The sequence below is a fragment of the Acomys minous genome, assembly GCF_964271855.1.
Source record: "Acomys minous genome assembly, chromosome: 15".
NCBI classification, from domain to species: Eukaryota; Metazoa; Chordata; class Mammalia; order Rodentia; family Muridae; genus Acomys; species Acomys minous.
The window spans coordinates 9202590-9224073 of record NC_140497.1 but is presented as its reverse complement, the minus strand read 5'-3'; the positions used below and the strand labels follow the sequence as shown (position 1 = coordinate 9224073).

Below are 21484 nucleotides of genomic sequence, written 5' to 3'. Positions count from 1 at the left end.
GGCCTTGCGGCCTTGCGTGGCATGCAGTGACCACTCCTTGGTTCTGTCAGCCTCACAGACCTTACGATCCCACATACAGCCCTCATGGTCCCATAACCCCAGCGTCTCGCAACTAGGCTGTGGCCTGGCTAGCTATGAGAACAAGTGAAAGCATGGAGGTCATGAACATCCTGAAACTGGCTGAGAGGTAGAGGAAACCTCAGCAGCTGTGGTCATTGGCTGCAGTGACACTAACCCTAGGTCTCTTGAGACTCATCAGAACACTGTCATTCTGGGGCTCAGAGAGAGGAGAAAGCACAGGAAAATTTCAGGAGCGCTGGCAGTTTCCACATGGTTTATTTCATCTTGGCATAGGTGACAAAAACATACAATGTTTTACAGTATTTATGACTAGGATAAAACTCAAGCATTAGCATAGCAGCTACAACACCCAGTGACAGCTGGCCCAACTTTACCTTAAACAGGTAAAAATTGTTAGTAAGTGACAGCATGTGAGTGCTGGATTAGTAGGTACTAGTCAAAGCTTTACTGAGCACGGAGTTGGGGGAAGCGCTGCGGTCTCACACTAGAGTACACCTAGATTTTCACTTCAACCCAAACCTGTCCACAAAACCAGGTGAAGTTTCTACCAGGCCCTTTCAGCATCTCACAGTGCAGCCCTCTTCATGGATGTGGGCAGAACATCAACAACATGACTGCTTAGATACACACAGATGCAGCTAGGGCGCTGGCACGCCATCACCTGCCACTAAAAGACATTTCCAACGATCATGCCTGGACTACCTGGACTTCAGCAGGAGCAGCAGACCCTCGAGGCATTCTGTTTCAACACTGGACAAAGTTTGCTAACAGATCGGTTGCACAGCCGCCACCAGGGTTACCAGAGGGACAGCGGTCATGTCTTGCCTTATGTAACAAAAGCGATACAGGTGAGAAACTACACGAAGCAGCCAGCGAGCTTTCCACAACACTCATTTTCTTAGAGTAAAAGAAACTCATGCTGTCATTTCCTTACAAACCAAATCACCACATTCCAAATTCATGGAGCTGCCAGGAGTCTGCAGTAGAGGTGGGGCTTGTCCCAGGCCAAAGTACAAAACAGAAAGAAAATCAAGAAACACCAGCTCGTTGCCTAGGATTCCAAATAAGCCCTGGCAATATAGAATACCATCAACCAAACAAAAGGTCAATCTTCGGGGTGTGTGTGTGTGTGTGTGTGTGTGTGTACCAGTTTCTCCTTAAGATAGCACTGTCCTTTCAAAGACATGGGATGTGTGTGCGCAAGGGTTGATGTCCTGAGAATTGTGAATGGGTGCCACAAATCCTTTTAACCAACAGTCAGATCTGAGCCAGGCATGATGGCACATGCCTATAATCCCAGCAGTCAGGGTGGCATAAGCAAGCAGATCTCTGTGAGTTTGAGGCCAGCCTGGTCTACAAATTGAGTCCAGGCAAGCCAATGTTACACAGAGAAACCCTGCTTGGAAACAACCAAAGAGTCAGCTCTGTGCTCACACCAACCATCCTCCTATGTGGAGTTAGATGCAGGGTCTGGCCAGCTTGGAGAACATAAAAGGACCTACCCCGTTTCACACACTGGAGGCACATCTCAGCGACGCCTGCTCCCCCTCGATCCTAAACCACACCTTTAAGGAGTTCACTACCTTGGTTGTGGGGCAAAGTCCCCCCCCCCACTAACAAAGCGTTAAGTGGCAGGATCCAGACACACCTGGAAGGTGAGCCACTAAGCATGCCTGGCAGGAGTTACCTTGATTGTGTTAATTGGAATGGAAAGAGCTGCTCACTGTGGGTCACAGCATTTCCTGACCTTGTCCTGGGCATGTATACGTGAAGAAAGGGGGCTGAGCGGCAGTATGCATTGAATGCTGTCTTTTGGCTTCAGGTACAGTACATCTGTCTCCCTCAGGATCTTGCCCTGTGACTTCCATAGAATGGTGAACTGTAACCTGAACTCTGAGGCAGAATAAACCCTCTCTCCCTTAAGTTGCTATGTCCACAAGAAATGAATCAAAGACAGACTTTCAGATCCCTAGAACAAAATGCCAGGGCCTATAGCATTTGTTTCCATATGGGGTCACTATTTAGAAACAGGACATAAAATATTTTATGTTCTCCAAAAAATAGGTTGGACACACATCTGTTCATGATTAATGAATTAATGCTCTTTCAGGATCCATGAATTAATACATTTACCCTTTTGACTTCCTTGGGTTTTGTTTGTGTTTTATGGGACAAGATACCCACAGGAAGGCTGTCCCATGTGTCTGTCCTCTCTGAGGACATGTAACTCCAGAGGCCCAATTTCCACAGTGAATGTCAGAGGAGTGACTTCCTAGGCATAAGTCACATGATAGTGTTCTATAAGTCTGGTTGGTACTTAAGGAATGAAAATAGGGACCAATTTCATGTAAAAGTGCTGGCAGTAGAAATTAGAAATAAAATTCTAGAAAAAACTGTGCTATGATATAAAAGATACATCTTTTTAAACATTGTTTCCCTTTGCTCATCTGCAACTCTTTCTCCAGGACACCCCTGGAAAAGACCAATAAAACCAGGCAGCAGGAAGTCTGTTTTTCTTTCTTAAGATGATTAACTAAGTTGCCAAGACATTCTCTTGGTTTATGAGTAATCACAAGCAAGCACAAAGCGACCAGAACATACAAACAGAAACTATAAACTCCATTCCTCTAGGTCATGCAGAAGACCCAAGCTGGCTGTTCCTAAACACGCTTCACAGAGACGTTTCAGAGCAGAACCCATTTGCCAGGTAATCGCTGACCTCCCCAGAGATGACACAGTGTATGCACAGCTTCCTCTATGTTCCAGGAACACTCGATGTGTAGGGACCCTGTGATGACAACCCAACACCCTGTGATGACAACCCAACAAACGGACTACATACGGAATCGGAACCAGCTATTTGGAAGCATCTATTCTGCCCTTAACTTCTTTATAAACAGGAAAGCCTTGTCTGTATATTCCCAAAAACATCCTAACTGACTTGGTTTTGGCCCTTGCAGCCTTGACTAAGAATGAGTCTCCTCTCTACTCTACTAGCATAAATTTGAAGTTAAATGTCACTTACTTGCTAAACTACATCCAAAACACGTGTTTCTCCTCCTCCTCCTCCTCCTTAGAATATCACCCCACCACCACACACTTGTAAGTGGTTGTAAGTTAACTCCCTCATCTCAGCCACAGAAGACACGTTCAAAAAATAACCAAGTAGAGATTTCAAAGTGTGCAACTGTCAAAACATGATTGTAACTTCTTTGTTTTGGCAGGGCTGGGATGGGGGATGCGGGTCGCCCTAGTTCATGCTAACACAGGAAAGTGGGTAAACTCGAAGGGCCCCCTGGCCTAGAGTCCTTTCAAAACAAAAGACCCTTTCTGGCCATCCTTTCCTGTTTAGCCTGCCGTCTGCTAACATTTCATCAACAGAGGCAACCATGCCGGTAAACAAGGATGGGCCTTGAGCACTTGATAAATTACTTTTTGAAATTGAGCCTATCAAAACTTGAGCACACAGTGAACTTTTTAGGTCACATGGATCTTATAAGTTATTGTTTTAAACCTTAGTGCTGGGTTTGGCCTTCCCTTTGCAGTTGCAATGATACCTGCCCTGCCTACTTCAGGATCCAATTCAGGTTCGAGAACCTTGCACTCACTGGGGAGGAGGGGACTGGGCAAGCTCATCACACCTGTGCCCACTCCTGCATCCGGCTTCCTCTGTGCCCTGTACCTCTTTAGTTAGGCATCGCGTTATCTGCATCTTCCCACACGTTATGCCATGAACCCACTAAAGCAGTGAAGCGACAGGGGACTTCAGCACTGCAAAGCGGAGCTTAAAACAGCATTGGGGGAAAAAATGTCTTTGGGGCCAGCGAAGCTGCTGTTCTCAAAGCGTTTGCAAGATGCAGTGTGACCAGCAGCCTGATCTATCTGCTTCCTCCTTTCGTGATTCCCCTCGCCCTTCCCCCACCGGGAAGCCCTAGCCCACTCTTTTGAGACCCCACCCCCCACCCCCATCACAGCTGCTGGACAGTGGAGCTGCCCAGCTGATCCTGTCCTAGGCTGCACCCTGTTCCCCACGGTCAGACTTCTCAGGCAGGTTGAGCACAAATGGAAAGAGTACACCCCGGACATCCAGGGGGCATCCCAGGGGCTCTGGTTCAAAGCTGCCACCAGGTCCCACATCGCTGCCAGCCTCTGTGTCCCTAGAAGGCACGAAACGCCAGGTTCCCGCACGGCTCACACAGTAGATGATACCGTCCAGGGCGACGCAGCGGAAGGGCTGCAAGCCTGCGGGCGCGCCCGGGGGTCGCAGGTGTACAGCACACTGGCTCCACTGCTTGGCCAAGCAATGGTAGCGGAAGACGCTGACCCCGCCACCTGGGCTGACTGCAGCCTGAGCGTCACCACGGCTCCCACATAAGTCAAAGCGGTAGAGGAAGCCGTCGAGGGCCACCATGTCGGCAGAGCGCTCTCTGCTGCTGCTGCACGGGCACTCTTGCCACTCATCTCGCCGGGGGTCGTACTTGAGCAGGCGGTAGAAGAGCGAGCCCCCGGATACATAGATCTCGCCGTTGCAGGTGGCAGCTTCATGGGCCACTGCGAAGGCACCCCGGGGCAGCGGGGCCACCGCAGTCCAGCGGTCGGCTCGCGGGTCATAGCGCTCCACGCTGAGCAGGCACTCACCGCCCACGGCGTATAGGTGGCCGTCTAGGGCCAACAGCTGTACCTGCGAGCGCGCCTGGCGCAGCGGCCGCACAGTACTCCAGCAGTCGGTGACCGGATTGTAGCAAAACACCTGGTCGGACGGGCGCGCGCGGCCATCGGCACCCGCGGGAGCCACACCGCCCGCCACGAAGAGGTAGTTGAAGAGCACGCACAGGCCGCAGCCGCGCGTCGGCGCGCCCTCGGGCAGCCGTGTTAGCTCGCGCCACTCCCCGGCCTCCTCCTGGTAGCAATAAACAGCCGCGTCCCCGCGCGACTCTGCCTCCCCGGATGGGCTCTGCGGACGACTGCCTGAGCGCTCCCCGGTTGGCCCGAGTGCAGCGGCCAGTAGGCAGGCGCGGCCCGTACACAGGCGGCGCCGTAGCAGCAGATCGCGCTCTGCACCGGACAGGCGGCCGAAGACGGCGGGCTCGCGGAGCACCTCCAGATAGTGGTCGCTCATGAAGCGGTAGGCGGCGTCGCGCAGCTCGCTCAGCCGCTGCCGCTTGCCGGCGCTCAGCACCTCGTAGCAATTGTCCAGGCTCAGCTGGGGCGCCATGGCATCGGTGGCGCGCTGCGCAGCGCCGGGCAGCTGGAGGCGGCGCGCGCCGGCCACTACCTCGGCCACGTTGTCGGGTCGCACTCCCGCCATGCGCCCGCTGTACGCGTCCGCCAGCAGCAGCCGCAGGGCAGTGAAGCTCACGCCTTGCACCCGCAGCACGTCCCGCGACGCGCGCGCGCGGAAGTAGTCGCTGCGCGCCGCCAGCACGGACTTATGCGCCCGCAACCGGCGACCGGCCACCTCGATGACTAGGTCCGGCTCTCCGTGCGCGGGCCCGACCCCGGGCGGTACCGGCACGGGCTCCCCGAGTTCATCTAAAGATTCAAGCTCCACATGACGCGCGTGCTCGTGGCGGGAAGGGAGATCCTCCGGCGACCCGGGCTCTTCCGGGCGCGCGCACTCCTCCGGGGACTCTGGGGACGCGGCGCTGCTGACTTCCCACTGCGTCTCCACTACACGCAGGTCGCTGCGGCGAGAAGGCGGAGAGGCTTCGGCGCCCTCCCCGGCTGAGGCGCGAGACTGCGGTGGGGAGTCGTCCCCGGAGCTAAAGCACAGCGAGGCGCTCAGACTGCAGGGTGTCTGCGCGGAGGATGTAGCGCCCTCCTCCTCTGCTGGCAGCGGCAGGCTATCCTCTCCCGGAGTCCCGGGCTCAGTCCCCGGGTAGAGGACGCAAGGTGCCACAGAGTTCTCCATGTGTGGGTTGTGTTGTGTGCAGTCCGCCAGCTCAGGAGCCACACATGCCTGGTGGGGGCTGAGTGTTGCCCTGGGGTCTCTAGCAGCACACACCCTTTCCTTGGCACCGGATCAGATTTCACTTACGTCCACCTCCTGTTCACGCCACTCCCACCTTGCCCTTCCTACTCTCCACTCCAGTGAGGAGGCCACATCCAACTGAACTTTTGAATGCAGGAACCGCAATCTAGGCTATATCAGTTGAGGTGGAGGTGAACCAGCCTGGCGCCAAAGGGATTGTATTTTTGTGTTTTTGCAGTTTGCACGTCCAACAGCCCTGAGCTGCAGCTCCCTCGCAGGGCTCCTTTGAAAAACTGAAATTAAATGCATCTGGTTCATGGCATGCCTTTCATTTGACTGTGTGAACCCACTAGTCACCTTGCACCACAACGCTGTAAACTCAGGACCAACAAATCCTCCAGGGACTGCGATCACATTTAAATCCTTGGCTTAGGCTGTTTTACACAGTCCAGAACTATGTAGCCCAGAGTTCAGCTGAGGTTGTGTGTCAGAGTCCTGGGTGGCAGGCAGCCCTGCACCCACACTGTCCACCTAGGGCACCACTCCACCTATAGGTGGGTGTCTGGAAGGGCAGGTCTCATTCCTCCTCAGGAGCTTGCCTCTGCTGCTTCCTTCCAGGGATGCTGGGTTCCCACATCACTCCATATTCTTGTTCCTGTTAGAAGAAGAAGGAAAGAGGGAGGACTGAGTTTCATTGTTGAGTGAAATAGTTTTACACAGACACTCCACCAGCTGCGGTTAGCACTCTGGTGGCAAGTGTCCGATCATCACTGGAGTTTGGTGGAGAGGAAATACCTAATTACTCAACCTCCCTCCAGGCGCAGGGGTAAGAGGAGCCCAGCTTAGGCAACAGGTGTCACCAAAGGAGGCTCTGACCGCAGTAAAACCAATGGCCTGGCTAGTTCTGCAAATCCAAAGTAGTCTACTATCAATGCCAAGTTTTAACCCAGTAAAAGTACCTTCAGAACCAAGGCCTTGTGTGGAGGAAGCAGTTTTTGGCTACAAAACTTTGGCAATTTTACTAATGTGTTGGCGGCCCCCCTTCACTTTTCTGGACAATTTATTCAATTACAACAAATATGTGTCAAATATTTTAAATCGACCTTGGCCAAAGATCGATCCTGGGGCTCTGCCTGCTACCACCGTGGCCATTATTGGAGTCAGGCCTCTTAAACAGGCAGAAAGGCAGCAAAGGAAAAGCAAGGCAAAGCTGCAGAGGTTTGGGAGGGTGTCAGGACCCTGCGGAAGAGTCGGCAGCGTTCTCCTACACTGGCAGACACTGGTATACAACTCCCTGCCTTGTTGGAGGGGATTTGAGGGTGAGGTCATTGCCGTCTGCTTGCACCTTCTGAAGAGTATGGATGAGAAAAGTAGAGGCCTGGCCCTAACGTAGAGCATTCACTTGCCTCTCCAAGGCAATAGACAGTAACATCCGGGTACTTTGCTGGCACATCTCATGACCCGCTCTACACACGCCGTTACATAAGTGCTGATATGGTTTGAATGTAAGCTGTCCCCCATAGGCTTACATTTGAACAGGTTTCCCAGATAGTGGAGCTGTTGGAGGAGGCTGTGGATGGCTGAAGTAACAGGCACGCCCAGCCTTTTGAAGTTTGCAACAGGGTGTCACCATCTACAGAGTTCCTGCTAGAGGCCTATGCAGTCAAGTTAAGCCACCCCCTAAAATGCTTTTTTTTTTTACACTCATGTTTTAAGTTATGAATTTTATTTGGGTCACATCCACTGTTGTCCTGGTTAGATGTGTGTCCGTTTAAGAGCTGGGGCTATGGCTTGAGTGTTTTGAGGGCTATAGACTATCTCTTTCCCACCTGGCTTTCTTCTTTCTCATCTGCCAAGACATGATGAACTCTGGCCAGGCTCTCACCGTCACAGAGGAAGCCCCAGGTGCCATACCCACCCCCACGGAAATGGACTATAAAACTTTAAGAAGCAAGCCCAAACAACCTTCTTCCCTTGTTTGTCAGGTATTTTCTCGCAGTGAATAACAGAAGCATGAGTGTGCAGCACGCCCACCACACCGGGCTGGCTCCTCGGCCACTTTGCCATGGATGTTTACCGTGGAACCTGGAGACATTCAGCTCCCTTCGTGGCATGTCACTCTGCCCATGGCGCTGCAGTAAGAGCCTCTGGAGATGTAACAGTAGGGAAGTTTGGGACCTTGAAGCCTTGTCTGTCAGGCGTGTGGGTTAGAGGACTTCAAAGAGGATACAGGACCTAATGTTCTCTGGGTGATCCATGACCGCCCACCCCAGTGAAACCTTCATCTAGTTTTCAGGACAGGGAACAGAAGGCATTACTGGCCCACAGTGATGAAAATGTGAGGCTGGGTGCAAACACAGAGGCAGGCGCACCAGCACCCCAAAGGGTGTAGAGCTTTTCCTCTGGGCTTAACCACTGAAAGAAAAGGGAAGCCAGAAGCAGGACATACTGTGTCTCATGTGGAAACATCTAGAAGTGTCACTGTATGAGACAGAAGTAGGGCTGGCTCCCGTCCTTGGCCACTCATTCTTCGCACTGCCTCTGTGAGGGACAGCTGACCATCGACTCTAGGAAAGTGGCCTCAGAACTACCTGGTTACCTGGCCTGACCATTACTGGAATGTGCAAGTGAGAAGCCCATGGTATCTTTCTGTTCCTTCAGAGCCTGAGAGGGGATTAAGCAACAGAAGACTCTAAAAGCGACACTCAGGACTGGCCTTTAAAAGGTAGAAACAGTTTAAAGCTTGAAAGAATGTTCAGTAATTGAGCATCTTACCATGTCTACAATGAAAAGTGTGCGTACTGCAGCTTTGCTGAGGCTATGGTATGGTTTGTCCCACACCTGGGGACCTATCTCTGTTCCTGAGGCCTGGGCTGGAGCCGACTCCAGCTCCTACTCAATCAGAGAAAGGGAACTCAGTTACCCTCAAAAGCATGCTTGCTGTGTCCTTACTGCTCTAACTCCCAATACACACGATCCCATCACGCCTTGTAGAAGCCGATCTCCAGACTATGGCTTTAGTAGATCGCACCAGATTCCTCCGCGACCCATGCTGCCCTCAGCACAGACAGCAGGGTGAGTTGGCTGAGTCCTGTGGTCCAAGCATGGCACAGCTATAGCTTTTTCATTGTGTTCCCTCCTCAAACAAGAGGTCCCGTCACCCCATGACAGCCAGCAGCACACACCCCACCAAATGCAGCAAAACCTGTCAGCCACACCTTCATGACACCGGTGTTGAACAGATTACGAGCAACCTGACAATCATGCTGTTCCACACTGGAGCCAGGGTCACCCTTCAGAACCCTGGTTACCTGCACAGGGAGCTCAGACTGGCTGCACAGCTCCCCAGCTCAAAGAAGGGTTAGTGGTCTCGAACTCTCCAAAGAGCAAGGCAGAGAGCCCTCTGCCTTTTAGAAGGGGCATTGAATGAAATGGGGTTTCTTTTCTAGGACTACCCATGACTGCAGCTTAACCTGAAAACAGAGCAGCCAGCCCATTTTCACACAGGAGCCCTAACAATATGGAATGGCTTCCTGACAGCCTGTCCGTGAGAAGGAGTGACCGAGCTTTCTGACTCTGATGTGAACCCGTTTCCCTCTCGTTCTTGTTTACAGCCATGCCCAGGGAAACAATCTTATACCGTTGGAATAGCCGTGCTTACAGTACAGTATTAGCTGTAGGCTTACAGCTTTAACAAGTTAGGAAAGTGTAAGCAGGCAGAACAAAGAAAAAGAAAGCCTCAGACGGCCGTGCTTCTGCTAAGCCCGTTTCTACGAAGTTCTAAACCGAGTGGAGGTTCGGAAGTGGAAATTTCCCTGCTTTGTGGTTGGCTCTAGGACGAGAATTCCTTGGAGGCTCCTGCAGAGCGCCACCAGCCTTTACCATTGCTGTGCAGTAATTGAAGCCCTGCTGCCTGCTCCTGACCTCAGCATAAGGCTCTGCTCACTGAGGCACTTGTCCAGAACACTGCCCGGAAGGAAGAAATGTGAAGGGCAGGGCAGGGCAGGTGGGTGAGTGGGAAAGAGCACCCCCTTCCTAACTAATTGGGAAACTACGCTCTTCAGCGAGACTTTAAATATAATTTACACAGTGTTTTCTCAGACAGAACATGGCCTTCTAGACCTTAAAAGCATCTAAACACCACCAGGTTTCTATTTGTTCAGTTATTTACCATTTATATGAATAAAAAACATAGGATGGGTGTGGCTTCCCAGTGTGGACACTGGGTTTTATGTCTAATGTGGATATTAGTTTATTCTAAACAAAATGCCACACTCTTCACTATAATGCCAGTTGTTTAAAAAAAAAAATCCTTTCAGGTTCTTACAGCCAGCTCACTTTAAGTTTGTTGATGGACTTACAAACCGGAGGCAAACCTCAACAATATGAAGTACAGCCCCTGTGTCTCTCCCACATCTCACCTGTGTCCCTCACACCTGGAGGACCACACAGTCCCTGGGAGAGGTCTCTTTGCTCTGCCTACCTGGTGCTTCATAGTCAGGCACCAATAAATCACAAGCCTGTTCCCTGGGATAGTAGATGAGACAAAGAGCAACGTGTTTCCACTCACTACACTCCACCCACCAGAGCCATCTCATGCTAGTGAGCATGTAGGGATATGGGGTGCATATGACACGGCAGACAGCTTTGTTGAGCAACCTCCATTCTCCTGTGAGCCAAAACTATTATTCCTTTAAGCTCATGTTCCATGGCACTGCTGGCGTCGGGTACAGCAACCAGGGGATGCTGACAACGGATCATCTTAGCCTTGTGTAGAATTAGATGATGTGCATCGTTCATCTCACTCATGAAAAAGTGAACTTCAGTAAGAGAAAGGTCACTGCCACTGGTCCATCCCTGGCAAGAAGCTGAATGTTAACTGTTGTGTTTGGGCTATGGTGACTAGGCCATGTTGAGATACATCCACAGGTCAGATGATTCGAGCCGTGCTCCTGCCTTCTGGGAGGACATAAGCCCAGACACAAATGGAATATTCTGAAATCTTAAGTGTTTCCCTTGCTGGTGACTCAAGCAAAGCTAAAGATTTGTGGAAACACAGAGCACGAATGACCTGAACCACTGGGACCTGGAAAAAAAGGCATACAAACTCTAAGTCGGCCTCGCACTGATAGCTAACCCATGCAACCCTGAGCAACACCTGGATCAGCCTGATTGCCAAATCTTCTGTAAATTCAAACTCAAAACTGGATGTTTCCTCAGTGACAGGTACTAGCATCAGAAATGAGAGAGCAGCGGGCTAAGGCACCTGCAGCTTTCCAAACCATCCACTCCGGTTCTAACTGACGCTCTGGCACTGGAGAATACTTATTGGCTGTCATTAACAGACGCACATGGAGCACCTCCCATGTGCTGGATATGTAGCAACAAGCACCTAAGCAAAGCAAGGCATCAGTTAGCCCTCACCCCCGGGATCTGTTTCAGGAGGAGACAAACTGAGCCAACACATGTTCCAAAGGAATCAGACGCCATGATCAGCTAAGAGGGGAGTCCCACAAAACCTAAGACGTCATGACAGGACCTGACTTCCAGAGCAGGTGACGCTCCCCAAGAATATGAAATTTACTCTGAAGCCAGAGGGAGACTTAGGGGTAAGGCCTGTAGGGGTGAGTCTGGCTCCCCAGCAGAGTGGCCAATAGAAGCAGTGTCTTAGATGGCCACAGGGTTCTGTCACCGTGGTCACAAGGAAGACCACCAGTGGCTTTTAAAGAAGAAAACCAGCCCCTGATATGCAGCACGCAAGGGGTGCCTGCTTAGTCCCTTCAGATATGAACAAAATATGAGCTTTTGGTTCCTAATTTTTAGCACTTCTAACTTCACCTTCAAATCAATGTATTAAAATCTGCACAAGCCAAATCAGAGTGAACCCCACAAACACAATTCCGACTTTTTGAAGGCTTCTGGATGCTACCCCCATAATGCCGTTTCCATGCTTTTTAAAATATAAACTGCTATCTGCCTCTTAAAAGGCAGACAGCACAGGCAGGAGGCTGAGACGGGGCTTTTGTGCAGCATGTGCTTGTGAGGTACAGGTGCGTTTCCTCTGCCTTTGTGCTGTTGAGTTTCTCAGAATGAGTGAACATCAAAGGCCCAACAATAACGTTCAACCTCAGGGAGCAGAAGCGCCTCCTTTTTTGTTATTTCTTGTGTGTTCAGAATCTTTTAGTTTTTATAATTTGTCATTCTGAATGCTTCAGCAGCAGAAGTGGCGTGAGCCGCCCGGCATTAAACGCAAGGTGCGAAGTCTCAGACAAAATAAGATTGTCACCAGTCAATGGGCCTCAGCTGTATCCCATGTTCTTGAGCATGGTGGGTGAGCGACTTATGTTGTTACCTGTGTTCTAGGCACGTGAAATACAGGAAATCAAAATGAACATTCTCAGGGTGTAATTTATTTCTTTTCTTTTCTTTTTTTTCCCTCTGAGACAGGGTTTCTCTGTGTAGCCTTGGAGTCCAGCTGTCCTGGACTCGCTTTGTAGACCAGACTGGCCTCGAACTCACAGCGATCCACCTGCCTCTGCCTCCCGAGTGCTGGGATTAAAGGCGTGTGCCACCATGCCTGGCTCAGGGTGTAATTTCTAAACCTCTAAACTCTCAGGTTTACAGAAGTAGAGCTTGGGCAAGATCACACAGTAGCAGCAGGATCAGGGCTGCTGGAGCACAGGCACGTCCCAAACTGGATCTTCTGGTCCAGAGCACCAGATTACATGGCTGGGACAAATTTCGCCAGGCTGGAGCCCCCAGGAGGCCTCCAGGGCTTTCCTCTCCTCGCCCACACCTGCCTCATGAGAACTGTCAGCAAAGTTCTCAAACTCAGGGTGTTACTGAACTTGAGCTTCCTGTTCAGCCAGAACAGCGAGTGTTAACTGCTTTGGTTCCACAGAGAAAACACAATTCTTTTCATCACAGTTGCAGTGCGCAAAGCACACTTCCTGTTTGGATGTCCGGAAGAGGAGGCCTGAACTGATGAGACTGGATAGGAAGACGGGGGTGGGGTACCCTAGCTTGGTCACATGAAGGTCTGGGTAACTAGGTAACTGATGGGCTGGGGTCTTTTCACTGACACAATTTAGCCATCACTGTGGAAGTGGACACCAGAACCTGTGGTCTGATGTGTGAGAGCAAGATCATTTCCTGCCTCAAAGTCCCAAGAGGTGGAGTCATCTGTGGACGCAAAAGCTGTCTTTAATTAGGCCCCAAGATGAGCTGGGAGCCATGAACTCCAGATGCTTCCACCCTCACTGGCTTCTCAATGGTTGCCGGCACTCTACTTCACTTCTCCCAATATGCAGGCTTGAAGGTTGCCTCTGTAGCGCACTCAAGGGCTCCCACGTGGGCCAGTGCTTGGCAAGACATCCTGGCCACCCCAGAACGGTGAGGCTGTGGCATCTTGTGTGACTGGTGTGGCCTCACCCCACACTCTAGCGCTGATATCCCCTGGGAGCTGGACAAGGGTGAACTTCGAGCTAAGAGCTGGCTGTAGTACAACCTAGATCCAGGGTCCCAAGAGGACTCTGCAATTAGGATTATAGGATTATCTCCCATTGGGGCTGAAGGTCACATGGGTGGCCCAACACCCTTCCAGCTCCTGTGGGTCGTTGCCTATAGACATCAACACCTTCACTCTGAGAGGGTCTCGGGAGTCTTACAAAAGCGCTTTTCATTTTACACGGGAGCTTCCACAGGCCCGAGAACATTTTCTAGACACGCCTAAGTATTGTATTTAATCAAGTAGCAGCAGAAAAGGTAGCAACCTGGGCTCTGGTGGAAAGGAGCAGCCTGAGTCTTAAGGCCGAGTGGGAGGGGGAGGACACAGAAATTAACCAAAGCAAGCAGTAGTCTCCAGCAGATCCCGGCAAGCTCTGGGCATCCACAGCCTCCATGCCAAGCGGACCCTGCCGTGCCAGCCACATACTCTGTCAATCTTCCAGACAACACCTGGCTCCAAGAACAACTGAGTTTGGCAGCTTAATGATGCCTAGCTGATTTCTGTATTCGTAAAGTCGTTGCTGTTTGTACTGGATACTTTTATGTCAACCTGACACATGCTGCAGTCACCTGAAAGGAGGGGACATCAACTGAGAATATGCCTCCTTCAGATCGGGATGTAGGCAAGCCTGCAGAGCATTGTCTTAATCAGTAATTGGTGGAAGGAACCCAGTCCATTGTTGGGGATGCACCCTGGGCTGGTGGTCCCTGGCTCTATGAGAAAGCAGGCTGAGCAAGCCATGAGGAGCAAGCCAGTAAGCAACACCCCTGGCTCCACGGTCTCTGCCTCAGCTCCTGCCTCTTGAGTTCCTGCCCTGTCTGAGCTCCTGTCCTGACTTCCTTCGATGGTGAACAGTGCTGTGTAAGTGTAAGCCAAACAAACCCTTCCCTCCCCAAGTTGCTTTTGGTCACGGCCTTTCATCACAGCAACAGTCACCCTCGTTTGTGACTCTATTGTTCTAATTACTGTCATTACATGTGCTCCTGCAGTACAGAGCGCCTTTGTCTGGCCATAAAGTTCTGATTTAGCTTGTTTCATCGGACACAAGCACAGCTACCCACAGTCCCAGGGGTTCCTCCTTTCACACGGTAGCTCTCTCTCTCTGTCCCCTTACTTCATGCAGTCACCCTTAAAAGTGGAGCCTGTCTCTCCCAGGTGGCATTAGCATGAACTGAATCTTATCTGGAAAAATAGCTGCAATGTGCTTTCTTTTGGAGAATTTAACCCACGTTATACATGGAGTAAGTCGTGGTGGGTAAGACTTCCTCTTGTCTTTCCTTCAGTGTTTCCCTGCTGTTTGTGGTCCTTCGCTGTTTTATCTTTCTCTTCATGTCCTCCTTTAAGCCCCAATATGTAGCGAGTCTACTGTGATCCTCACTCACTGAGCTGGGCCCTGGAAAACAGTTAAGAGAGAACCATTGGGCCCTATGGTCCCTTTTCAGCAGAGAGAAGCACCATTGGGAACTGTAAGCCCTTGTATCCAAAGGCTTGCAGAAGTCCGAGTAAAGGATGCCCTTTGCACAGATGAGATGTGCAAGTGCAGCTTGTGACCAGAGGCATGGGTCACCAGAGATCCCTGGAGACCCAGGACATTTTAAGCCAATTGGAAATTGGAGGTAGCAAGCCTTGGCCAGCTCCAGCTAAAGGAAACAGATGCAGTAGGAGAGGAAGTATGTGCTAGGCTCTGTACTGTGGGGCAGGACAGAGGCAGAGAAACCCAGTTAGCTGCAAACAGCAGGCGTTGCCATGGAGAAAGAGGAGATTTGGGGGGCGGAGCAGGACCAAGCTGCTGCTAGCTTGCACCTGGCAGTCTTAGGACTGCTGTGAGCCAGGGGGTCTGCCTCTCAGTTCCTTTTCCCAAGAGATGGGAAAATGGTCAGTTTGATTGTCCAAATAGGGCTGCCACACTATCCAGATGTTTGGTCAAACACCTGTTTACATGTCACCTGGAGCCCTTTGTAGACAGGCCTAGCACAAAGTCAACAGACTGAGGAAAGCTAGATGCCCTCCATTCTCTGAGTGGCCCTTACCGGTCAGTCCACAGCTTAGGAGAGAGGAGGAGGTGTTTAAGGTATAGAGAATGCAGCCTCTGGCTCATGCTGCACCGTCAGCTCTTCCTGGTGTGCTAACACATTTCTGGTGACTGTAACTAAACACCCAGGACTGGGAAGTTTATAAAACATAGAAGGTAATTTGTCTCTGAGGATTGGGAAGTCCAAGGACATGACACTGGCTATCTGCATGGCTTCTGGCACCGATCTTGGCACTGCTTCAAGGCCTGGCCAAAAGCGAGAGCAAGTGATGCCTACAGAAGATGCAAAACGCGAGGGGGTGCACTGGTGATGGACCAAGTCCCACAAGAGCCTGCACAGGAGCGACGCCAACCTCCAGGTGACCAAGTCCGCGTCACCAGGAACCAAGCCTCCGATACAGCCTTTCGGAACCATAACCGGGACCAAGCCTCAGTGTGAGTACTGTGAGAACAAATCACATTCAGAGCGCATGCCCTGGGGTCCCTGCCCGCCAAGCTGCCCCACCAATGGGGCTTTGCCATAGTTAGCCTTCACTGTCGACCTCACTGAATTTGGAGTCATCTAGAAGACACACCTCTAAAGGGAAGACCCACCCTGAATGTGGGGGCAGAACTGTCTTTATGCTAACATGGAAAACAGATTGCTGGGCGAGAGCGCTCTTACTCTCTCTGTGTCCAGACTGAACGCAACCCAACCAGCCACTTCATGTCCTCCCTGCCATGCTGGTCTACGTACCCAATCACGAACCACAACACGTCCCTCTTCCCTTAAATGTCTTGGCAGGCATCTTGTCACAACGTCAGTTTCCCATATGCACACATGCACACTCATGCCCCACGCCTGAGCAGCGACAGTGACCCTGTACTGACCCTGGACCTGTACTGTACTCACTGTGGTACCTGTGGGGATAGGGCTAACATCTTCCCTCTTTGGTAACTAGGTCTTCAAATGTATAGGAAGGGGACCTATTGAAGAGTAAGGCCCAAGGCAGCACCTTCACCCAGCAACATGACTTAAATTCTAACCCCACAGGATGTGAAATATTGAGATTTTATTTTTTTTTTACCCTCATCCTGTGGTGGGAATTGAATTCAGCAGCTGAAGATCGGTGACAGGTGATACTTTCCAAAGACAGCTCTTAGTTGTGACCTAGCCAGTGCTCTCCCTGGGGTAGGGGATGACAGGGCTCCTTGAGTAGAGTCCTATCTCTTCCTTCAGTCAGCAGGCTGGCTGTGACTGTGATGAAAATGACTCTGTGTGACTCTAAAGTCTCCTCAGGAGAAACGGTCCAGCTTCCATGGGACTCTTTCTTAGGACACACTCCTTACAGCCCGGAATTCACCGGGGAAGAAGTACATACACATACACACACACACACACACACACACACACACACACACACACTACTAAGAGGTCTAGCTGCCTCTGTCCAGCCATGCCAGAAGTGAATAGCAGCCTTCCGTGATGCAAGCCTTGCCCTCAGGCTACCACATCTGGCACTGATTGGTAGGCATGCCACCCCTGAGACAGCATGGTGGAAGGCGAGTGAATGAATGCTATTGTTAAAGGCGTCAAGTTTTCTCAGGCATGGGAACCTAAGCAGGAGTCTCTATGCTCCGGTTCAGGACCACATCCTACGGTGGTGGGAAGGGGATGAAGGCTGGGTCTCACTGGACGGGTGTGTTAAATGGTTATGCTGACCAGTACATCCAAAAGCATACCTCTAACCCCACATAGAGACCACCGCATCAGCAAAAGCAGAAGATGAATGTGGCTTGGGAATCCCAGTGAAGACAGACAGACAGACAGACTTCCAAAGCTGTACGGCTCTAAGAGTTCTCCCAGCAAACACCCTACAAGGCCTTTTATTTACCCACACCCTCCAACTTCAGGAGTTCCCTTTGACTCAGGATCTCAGTTCTGTAAAACTGAGCCACATGCAACCCCACCCAGCCCTCCACTGTTTCATCCATGTATGTGACCGGAGATGAGGTCACTGAGCCAAGGGCTCCTCCCTGGCCTTCTCTGGTTATCCGTTTCATACTGCAGGGCCTTTGCACATGAAATCTCTGCCGATGCACCATAGCAATCCCCTTACCACCACAGAAGCCTTCACTACTATAGTGATGTTTATGGGATGTATCCACTCCCTACACAAGTATTGGCAGGACGTGCTTCGCGCCTTATGCTGTTTTTGAGTCTAAGATGCACAGGCAGGGAGAGCAGTTCAGTGTTACCCAGAATGGTGCGCCTAGCACCTAGGATTGTGCCCTACTCACAGTAGACACCAACAAACACCACTGAAAGACAGGAAAGGATGCCGGGCCCATTTGAATAGTACTGGCAGCGCTTGAAGTAGCTTCGGTTTCCAAGGCAATATTTAATTACCTAGCAGGAGCACTGTTTCCAAAGTGCAAACTCCTAGAAGTTTGCATTTTATTATAAAAGTCATTCACTGTACAGATTCTGCAAACATTAGCCGGTACTAATGCTCTCGGAGTAAAGCCACAATAACTTCAAGAGAAAAGCTAAAAACCAAGGCAATCAGTGGGCTAAGCCATGGCTTCCAGAACAGGGCAGTGGACTACAGGGACTTGCGGGAGGCGAGGCTGGTTTCCACCGGGGCTCCTTATGCCCAGCTGACAGAGTCTGCTCTGACCACAGCCTGGATGCAGGGCGGTCCAGAGAATCACTGTGACTGCCTAAGTGGATCCAGATTTGCACCGAGCTGTTATTACACAGTAATGGGTGCCGTTAGTGTTTAGGAAACATCTGAAATACGAGCCTAGATGGAGTGCTGGCAAAGGGAGGGCGGCTCGGCTCAGAAATCACATCTCGCAGGGAGACACGCACTGTCAAGCCCCTTTCTTCATGCTGTGACTTGCACTGGAACATACCCCATCAGAGACCTCCCACGGCAGGGGAAACAAAGTGGTGGTGTGATCTCAAACCACTGACCTAGACCCCCATAGACCTAGACCCAGGACGTAGTGGCCTCCAAATGGTGTTGCTGCAAAGGGCTCGTACAGAAAGACACATTTAATGCTTTCTCCCTCCCCCTAAACCACAGATGACCTTACATACTGTAAGCAAAATACTTTTAGTATTTCCCCTCTGTACTTTTCTAATGATATGGTGAGCCATTTCCCGGAGCTGACACAAAAAGCTCTAAAAGACTTTTTTTTTTTTTTAAATCTAATCAGAGCTTTAGCTGAGTTACGCCAGAAGAGAGCGTTGGAGCACCTAGGCAATCAGCAAGGGGACACTGTTTTTTTTCCCAGCAACTATGGTACCCTGGGCAAGCTCCCATCTGCCTGGCAAGGCTGGCAGGGAAGGGGGCAGGGGAAGGAGGAGGGTCTAATAATAGGAACTGCTCAGGATGAAAGGCTTAAGGGCGCCATTGACAGCCACGGGGTTACTAATTAGAGACTGAGTAACTGTAATTCAGTGGGAAGCGGTGGGGTGCTGGGAATCCTCGGGGAACCAAGGACTCTTCACTGGGTGCTGAACTCGCTGCGGAACTTCAAGATGAGCTCTCGGGAGATGCGAACTGGGAGAACAAGTGCTCACCGCGCAGATGTGCTTTTCCTGTCCCCGGAATAGACACTAGCAGGGCAAGTTTTAAAATAAAAATGTAGTTCTTTAGGAAACCGAAATAATTTGGAACGAAAGCCTTCCTGCCTAACGCTACAGGTGCAGTAGGCCAACAGAGAGGAACTCCGCAGGGCCCGCCCCCATCGCCTTGGGGGTTGTCCTAGCCACACAGCAGGGCTGGCAAGGTTCCAGGAAGGCTTGGGCTGTGCTCCCAGCTTCACCCCTGGATGAAGACGAGCAGCCACACTCAATCCTAATTTAAATGCAGCGCGCTTTCCTCCTTCCATCTTTCTCCTCACCGTGCGGTCAGACACGTACTCGCTCAGGCCATCAGGCATCCCCCGCCGCCACCCCCACCCCCCCATCCGCCTGTCTGGCTCCAGGAGCCGAGGATCCCCCGGAACGAAAAGTGTGGTTGTGCCTTGGCCCACACACCCCGCAGACTACGCGTGGCGTCAGGGGACAGCAAAGGGACCCCGGCCCAGGCGCGCCAAATCGTGTCCACATTTCGAGCTAGTGCCCAGTCCCTGAGCCCCCCAATAAAGAACCCGGCGCCGCAGGCAGCAGGAGGGAGCGGCCTGACCCACACCAGGGAGGGGCCCGCGCTGGCGACTCGCTGTCGCTGGCTGTCCTCCTACCCCACCCCCCACCCACCCAGTGCTTGTCTTGGAGGAACCCGGCCCCCTGAACCCGGTAACAGTCCCCACCTCCCTCCAAGAACAGCGCCCCTGCCTACCATCCCTAAAGTCCCTCCACACACACACTCCACCCGGCGTCCGGCAGGCCGCGATCCGGCCCCTACCTCTTGCCTCGCAGCTCGCGGCTCCCTCTCTCTCCTTCCACCCCTGCGCTCACCCGAGCCCAGGACGCGCAGCTTGGCCCGGGGTCTCTGGCGCGCATGCTCTCGCAACCATTCGCGCGCACCTGTGCGAGCACCCAGCGGAGCAGAAGAACCCTCCTCGCACCTGTGCGAGCGCCCCGATTCTGCGCGTCTTCCCGCCGCCGGGAGCGCGCCGGGCTCCACCGCTCGCGCGAACAACCACTGGGCTGGCAGCTGCGGCTCACTCCTGCGTGTGCCCTGAGCATGGAAGGAACTGGAACTGGGAGGCCGCCCACGGCCCGGGCGCGCGTGCACCTCGCGGCCCCGCGCGCCGCCTCCGGCTTTGGGGGGTCCGCCAGCAGCCACTGCAGCTGAGCTAGCCTGCTAAGGGCCTGGCGTGCGCAAGGCCAGTCCGCAGCAGCTCCTGCGTCTCCGCACTTAACCCTTTCCAGACAGGGTGAGCAGAGGCTAGGAGCTTGCTCTAGGCAGCCACCGGCCTTGACAGCAGCTCCACTGCTTAGAGACGCCGCCGCCGGCATGACCTGTTGAGCCCTACCCAAACCCAAAAGGCGCTGGAACAGGTGTCCTCTGCGCGCTTGGCCCCGCCTAAGGCACTCTTGGCTGTTCGACCTAACAGCGCTGCATCCTGGCCCCGCGATGACACACGTAGTAATTAAAAATCTATTGCCCACATCCCGATAGCGTCTAGAATCTAAAGTTCGGGATAGTGAAGCCGACCAACCGGTGGGCATTTCCTAATGTCTAGACAAGGCCTTCTTGTGGAGAGCCTGGGGTGACATGAGGGTGTGTGTGTGTCAAATCAGGGTTGAGTCCAGCGTAAATGCTTCTTTTAACAGCTTTAGGCACATTACCGATGGCTAGATTTCAGCAGAGGACTGACCATTTGCTTTCTTCTCAGCTTTGATATTCTTGGCCAATTTACACCACCAGCCTTCCTGATTACAACACCAAAGCTGTAAAAAACCCTTCATCTTGCTCAGTAGCCAGGCATCAACCTGGGCAGAAAGCTGAAAACAGCTGGAATTTAACCCTTCCATTTCCTGTTGGTTATAACAAAAATAGGCCATCTTGGGGCTGAGATAATTTTCATTCTTTCATTATTAATTTGTTTGTCCTAAAATATGTGAGTGACTCTTGAGGTCTCTAAGTGTGCCTCCATTTACATGCGGGCGGAGAAAAGGCAGAAGGCTTCCTCCACATCACCAGCCTCCAGCATCCCTGCTCTGGGTGCCCAGTGAGCCACTGCGGTCTTTCTCCATCTTTTAATGCACTTACATAGAAGCATGTGGGATTTGCATCCTCCACCCCCACAGGTTGTTTTGTTGTTGGTGGTGGTTTTGTTTTGTTTTGTTTTTGTTTTTTTGTTGGGGGGGTTGTTAAACAAAGCGATACACTAAGCTGTCCACAGACATTTTCTGAAAGAACGAAAAAATAAACGAAGTCATTCAAAACACCTT

The 21484-nt window shown here is 51.8% G+C and overlaps 1 protein-coding gene across 2 annotated transcripts; it reads right to left on the bottom strand.

Annotated features, from left to right (window-relative positions):
• Positions 1 to 317: 317 nt before the first annotated feature.
• On the bottom strand, positions 318 to 21034 carry KBTBD11 (kelch repeat and BTB domain containing 11). Of its 2 annotated transcripts, none has more exons than XM_084758118.1 (2): positions 19989 to 21034; positions 318 to 6707 (listed from the first exon to the last, which is right to left on the bottom strand). In XM_084758118.1, exon 2 carries the CDS (start codon positions 5990 to 5992, stop codon positions 4091 to 4093), a length of 1902 nt encoding a protein of 633 aa, XP_084614244.1. In that variant the 5' UTR covers positions 5993 to 6707; positions 19989 to 21034; the 3' UTR covers positions 318 to 4090. The 2 variants fall into 2 exon arrangements, with proteins under 2 accessions (XP_084614244.1, XP_084614245.1); XM_084758119.1 differs by having other exon boundaries at positions 20152 to 21034.
• Between the last annotated feature and the right edge of the window lie 450 nt (positions 21035 to 21484).

Excerpts from the sequence above, each read along its gene's own strand:
- KBTBD11 (XM_084758118.1), bottom strand. The coding sequence starts at position 5,992 with ATGGAGAACTCTGTGGCACCTTGCGTCCTCTACCCGGGGACTGAGCCC.